At 35.6% G+C, this 6,324-nt stretch overlaps 1 protein-coding gene across 1 annotated transcript; it reads right to left on the bottom strand.

Annotated features, from left to right (window-relative positions):
* Positions 1-4,340: 4,340 nt before the first annotated feature.
* LOC131669059 (all trans-polyprenyl-diphosphate synthase PDSS2-like) lies at positions 4,341-5,969 on the bottom strand. The gene is made up of 5 exons (XM_058943632.1): positions 5,576-5,969; positions 5,358-5,483; positions 5,079-5,280; positions 4,736-5,002; positions 4,341-4,652 (listed from the first exon to the last, which is right to left on the bottom strand). Exons 1-5 carry the CDS (start codon positions 5,884-5,886, stop codon positions 4,341-4,343), a joined length of 1,218 nt encoding a protein of 405 aa, XP_058799615.1. The 5' UTR covers positions 5,887-5,969.
* Between the last annotated feature and the right edge of the window lie 355 nt (positions 5,970-6,324).

Genomic DNA, 6,324 nt, shown 5'->3' on the forward strand with positions numbered 1-6,324 from the left:
TTTGATTAATTTATACTAAATCGCAAGAACATATATTTTATATTAATATAGCATATTTAAATTGCACACGTAAAAGAAATTAAATTAAACTACTTAGATGCATATTTATTCTTATAAAGGTCGCTAAATCCATTTGCACCTGGACATCGGGAATGTGAGCATTAGCAGAGTTGTGTCAGAAAAACGAGCGTGGAAGCAGTCGCAAATTAATATTGAGAGTTACCTGTCAATCGAACAATGAATCCCCCCTAGTCGATAAAATCCCATAATTAATGGACCGGTGAGCTGCTACACAGAGACAACTGTCCGACGACAAAGTGAAATAGTCGAGGTATAAACTCATGGGGGGACGGCAGCGCGCGTCACGTTTCTGCCTGTCTCTCGGAATTGCACAGAGGGTCACGGAACACACGCACACGGCACAGTAGTCTCGCGAATCAAAAAGAATAAGGGCTGTACTTTCGCGAAAATTTGCCACGGTGTGGCTATAAATTATCGAGGCCCGGGATGCTGTAATTATTTAAATGCGCACGCGTACAGCCACCGAGGGATGAATTGCGTCGCGGAGTATAAGAGGAGACAATTTTTTTTTTCAATTTCCAAGTTCAAAGGATGGTCCCGTAATCTTCGTCGCTAGGGTGTTAAATCTCCCGTAATAACGTCCTCCACCGAGGGTTTCTCTCAGTGTTGCTACTACGCGCGCTTTCGCGCCTGATGAAAATGGGGATATCTTTTGTGCACGAGCTGCGAGCATCTTTTCGCCAAGAGCCCTGGAATATATGTTCTCTCCCGCGCTCGTTTCTTCGCACATTTTTTTTATTTCATGCTCAGTTGCTGATTGATCGAATTTATCAAATTTGCGACGTACATGTTTGATATGGCACTGAAAATCAACGGCTCTTCTTAGTCAGGTGCTGCTTGCAAACATTTATATTTGCTTAGACAGACGATAAAAATGCGCATTTTACTATACCTTTTTTATCTTCGTTATTTATTTGGAAACTGATTAACATTTTAGTTCGCGAGTACGCCTGTAGATGGATAATAAAGCATTGTTTTCTGAAATTGTAAAAGTAGATTTACAATGTTATAGCGAATTCATTACTAAGATTCATCAAATCTTATATTTGAATGCCAATATATGAATTTTCTAATACCACAGTCTCATCTTACGCTTTGGTTATTAGATATTTCTACAATGACATCTCATTATATATTATTAATAATACATATAAAATTTCAAATTCTTGAAGGCTTTTAAATATGAATAAGTCATTAAAAACTCTTAAAAATTTAAATAACTTTTAATAAAACAAAAACCCAAATTTACAAATATTGCTGTTTTTAAGAAGCATTTAAATTACTCACTTCTACACGAAATATAATGTTGAACTGCGAATAGCTCTCGAGTTAAAAATTTTCATATGGTCATAAAATCTAACGCTTTCTCCTATTCAGTAACTATTCTAAATAAAAAGATAAAAATAAGCCTCAAATAAAATTCCGGAAAAGTCTATTTTATTTGACGAGCGGTGTTCGAAATGTCATAATTGAAAGACGTCGACCAATGAAAAATACCATCTTTTTATTTTATTCGGAAGCCGTTACAAAGCTCCAGCAGATAGACAGTTTAAGGGCCGGCAGGTGACTCGTCGACAACGCCAAGTGCCGCTTCTCTATCTCTCTTTCCGCAGCTATTCGGAGAAGCGTCTATCATCTTTTACACACACGTGCCGCCACTGGTCGAGCTATAAACTGTCCGTTATAGGATGGTACTAGTTATAGTCGGTTATCTTTCAAATATTCATACGGAATAGAACAAATTTATTTGACTAGCAATACGTACATTACTTTTACAAAACAAAATGATTAAATAATCTATCATCAATTTTCATACCTTACGATCAATCTCCAATCTATATACACAAATTTTGCCATTACTCACTTACACGCACAAATTAATATATTAAAAGACCACGAGTTCTCTCACATTCCATATGAATAGACCCATTAGTCTCTAGCGCATAAGCTAAATCCTTTGTTTATTCAGGTCATTCCACGAATATCGCATTAACATGTAAATCAACGACATCAATGAGTTGCCGTAAAAAAATGAAGATTCCCTCCGACTTTTTCTCTCTCGCTGTCGTGGCTTCTGATGTAAAAATCGCGTCACGCGTCATTGTCCCAGAGCCCGCACTCCTTGATGCGTCATGATAATCTTCATCATTGCGGTCTAGTATGGTTGACATCATCCCGAGTATCTCGTGGGCGTTATATGTTTAGGCACGTGCGTTCAAAGTATCAAGTGAATGCTCATAAAGTAACGCCTAAATGAGGGAGATGTCGAAAAAAGAGGTGTTTTGGACTATGCGGTATTTGGATATTTATTGGGATATAGATGTGATTAAAATTTAATAGGTGCGTGTGGCTCATGTAAAATATGGAATGACGAAATGATTTTTTATTTCTTTTTAATAGCTTCGGACCACTCGTTGGGATAAGAATTTATATAAATTCCTGAAGTCTGTCAGAGCCAAATAAAGATACTTAAAATTTTAGGGGTATATTTTTACAAAAATGTATAGCTAATCGTAGGCGTATAAGTGACATAACATTCAATTGCTAGGCATAATAATACGATTTCTTATTTATTATATTGGATATTCTTCTTTATAACTATAAGTCAATCTCATCAATTGACATTGTTATAAATTTGATACATAGTAATTATGAGATATTTGCGCTAAACAGAAAAACGTGTGATAACGTTATGATTTTTGCACTTATACTACAAAGAAAAATTAGCAATAACACGATTTATGTCAATTGAATATTATAAATATAACATAAGATAACATAAGAATATTTTAATTAATGCTACACGTACGGAGCAATATATAAGGTAGTAGCCGCAAGCTACATTCTGTTTGCTCGAACCGGGTCTCTTTATTTGCCATCTTCAATAGTTCTACTTTCTTTCCCTTCGTTTTTTTTCTCTTTGTTCTTTATATCTTTTGTGAAAAAGTTCCCCCTTTCCTTCTCTCGTGTAAGTATCTGCGAGGCTGCTGTTAAAAAATTTATTAAAGTCATGTAAGTACCTATCCGCATTGTCCTCGATGATTCTCATTCTTTACACGAATGCCTCCAGACACGCCAAGACTTTCTTTGTTTTATGATTCCTTCTTAAAAATTATCATGGAAATATTTTCCAAATTGAATACAAAATTTTCTATACTAAAATGAAATCCTTTTTTTATGCCTTAAAACATCTCATCAATCTAATATTTATATTACATTAAAAATTTATTTTTCGTATCAAATATGCGATGGGTAAAAGTACATGCAATGCATTAAATTGATTGTAGACAATTTTTTGGAATTGTCGAACCTGAATTATTTTAATCTACTTCAGGCTAGACAACATAAAAATTCCAATATTTGATCATTTAAATTAATATCACAAGTCTGAGAAATATCCACTAGAATATATTTTGTGCCGAATCGAACAAATAATAGTAATAAAATAACTCAATTTTGACATTATTCCGTTTGTGCAAGTACCCTCGCGGTTATATTTGATTATTTCAAACCAGTAAAACCCGATGTCAGCCAATATATACACCAGTGGCCGCATTCCCGCAATTCTTGTCGAGCGCGCGCGCGCGCGGGATGGCAATCCCTGAGGAAAAGTCGTTGGCGCTAAACAATGCTCGCGAGCTTCGCCGCACGAGTCAACAATTGCGGCTTGAGCGAGGCGTGTAATGCGCATACTACTTCGCTTCTTCTCTTTCTCTTGTGTGTTTGTCAAGTTTTCGCCGCGAGCCTTTCTCGTATAATGCAATAGATTTATTTATCGCCGGGAGTGTGTTTGCAGATAATTGTGCGTGCGCTGCCTTTCCTTTCTTTCGTCACATAAAAAGCCCTCGGCCAAAAACTGAATTTGGCCCACTGTGCCTTTGTAACGCAATTAGGTACGTGTACTTTTGCCATTATATAACGTATACTCGGCGCATAGATATTTTACGTCAGTATTTGTATTTATATTGCCAGACGTATGTGCCAAATTTAATTAACTCATTTTATCACAATGGATTTTCATCTTTTTTTAAGAATTTTTTAAAAATTATTAGTCGATCTACAAATGAGGACTTTAATTAGTGATATTTTTTTCAAGCGTATATCTATAATTTCATTGAGGAAAAATATGATAAATTTTTCTTACTCATTGCATTACGAGTGTACAACAGTATATAGCCTTAATTTCATAAAATACTTGTCTATCTTTAATAACGAATAACAATACAAAAAAAAACAACAATAACTTTTTCTTATTCGTTTTAACTATCTCCCATCGCGGTTATAAGATTGGACAATGCTGTTCGTGCGTCACCCTCTCGGAAAACATTTAGCGCTTCCATCGCACAATGCGAATGTTTTCGCTGCAATTGCTTTGTCAATTCAATTCCAGGACCACTGGCGACTATGTCGTAAACTTTAACATAATCAATATTCTGAATTGATTCAAGTCCTTTGTCGATTTCTATTAAAATTGAAGGATCATGTTCAATGTGAAACATAACTGGTGCTGAGCACACATCGAATTGATTTTTTTTATCTCTGCTTATAAATGGACTTAGATCCAAACAAGCCTGTAAAAAAAATTAATCGCTTGTGATATCTAATTGATTGAAATAAAATTAATATCGAGTATTATAACTCTTTATATGTGGACCTGCCAAGCAAGAGCAAGATGTTTTCCAAATATATAGCCCTGTTCTAACATTTCTTCATTATGACCAGCTAACTTCAGTGTGCCCTTGCAAGATTTACCCAACAGGGCACCAGAACTCAAAACGTTACGTAGAGTCCACTCTTGTTCAGCATAGCCAGTGCGAACTGCTTGAGGTACAGACGGCAACGGATGATCTTGATTGTCTCTTCTACCTACGAATTCCGATTCTGCAAAGTCTTTGATTGTACTTATTATTAGTTCTAGTAGCTGCAAAAATTATGTACTTCAAATTAATAATCTAAAATATAAGAGCGTAAATTAATAAAAATCATTAGCTACATACTTCTTGATTTCTGAGAGCTGCTAATTCAGCACCACTGCTCCCTAATAAATAATCACCACTGAGAAGAGCAATTTTATTTCCAAAATTTATGTCGTTCAACTTTGACTGTTCAGAGTATTCCCCTGATCGTACATTAACTAAGCTTCTATGTACTAAATGACTTGTGCGAATCATTTCGGTAATTTTAGCTAACCTCCATTGGCTATAGAAAAATTTCAAATTTACGTACATAGATTCTGTATTGCCTATACTATTAATCTACACTATGTTCCTTATTACCTGTGTAAGATTCCAGCTGATTTATCTACATTTATGTCATCAATATTGACGTGCCCAGCAGCTTTTGATATGAGTAAAACAATAAGCCCCCAAGCTTGCATGTTATGTCCGTTGTAAATCAAATTTCTACAAATTTATTTACCATCTTGTATCCGTCTACGTTTTTGCATGCATTCTCCAATTTATATAGCTGCTAAAATATCAGATAATGAGCTTACTTGGCAGTTTGAAGAAGCGGATGATTAGAACCAGCAAGTTTTTGTAAATGAAGAGCAATATTCGCAATTTCATCGCTGAGCAACCAACGAAGGCTTAAAAATGAAGTAGGATATCCAACGATCTTTTCCGCCTGAGAAACTACTTTGCTCCAGTCGGGGTTCGGATTATTAACAGTCTCGGTGGTATATTTTTTAAAATTAAAATTCACTGCTTCTCTATCCACGTAGAATAAAGTAGATTGATTGCCCAAAGTGGATGAGAGTATTTTACTCCGGTGAATGAAGAATGTCACTGATTTATTGGCCGACATTTTTGCCTCGCGCTGAATCGAAGAATAGCCGTCAATAGAAATTCCCTCGCCTTCACTACTAATCCACGCAGTAATTAGTGATTACTCGCTGCATGATATCCACTACGTTGCAGTATACGTCGCGATGCACCGGCGGAAAACGCGGACACGTTCACGCAGGCGCGTGCATAAACATAGACAGCACATCTGTAATTGCTAAAAATAAATACATAGATAAATATTGCAAATGTTTATGGCAATGGAGATAGTACTATATTTTTTTACTTTGTTCCTAGTATAATCCTAGTTCTATTTGTTTATTGCACAATCATTTCTTTCGTATGAAAGCTTGATAAGCTTGCCGCACCTAACCCCAAAAGCTTTTATCGTTTTAAGTTCTTTTCCTAGCTTGAACATTTTTATTATCTACTATCTTGAGTCTCTCTTTTTTCTACCATC

Source organism: Phymastichus coffea, unplaced genomic scaffold (genome assembly GCF_024137745.1).
Source record: "Phymastichus coffea isolate CEN01 unplaced genomic scaffold, Cenicafe_Pcof_1.1 PCOF00086, whole genome shotgun sequence".
NCBI classification, from domain to species: domain Eukaryota; kingdom Metazoa; phylum Arthropoda; class Insecta; order Hymenoptera; family Eulophidae; genus Phymastichus; species Phymastichus coffea.

What these genes read in the sequence shown, in the direction of transcription:
- LOC131669059 (XM_058943632.1), bottom strand. Translation starts at nt 5,886, where the DNA reads ATGTCGGCCAATAAATCAGTGACATTCTTCATTCACCGGAGTAAAATA. An exon ending in CAGCTCTCAGAAATCAAGAA is followed by an intron (nt 5,003 to 5,078) that starts GTATGTAGCTAA and finishes TAATTTTTGCAG; the next exon opens with CTACTAGAACTAATAATAAG. An exon ending in ATCTTGCTCTTGCTTGGCAG is followed by an intron (nt 4,653 to 4,735) that starts GTCCACATATAA and finishes TTTTTTTTACAG; the next exon opens with GCTTGTTTGGATCTAAGTCC.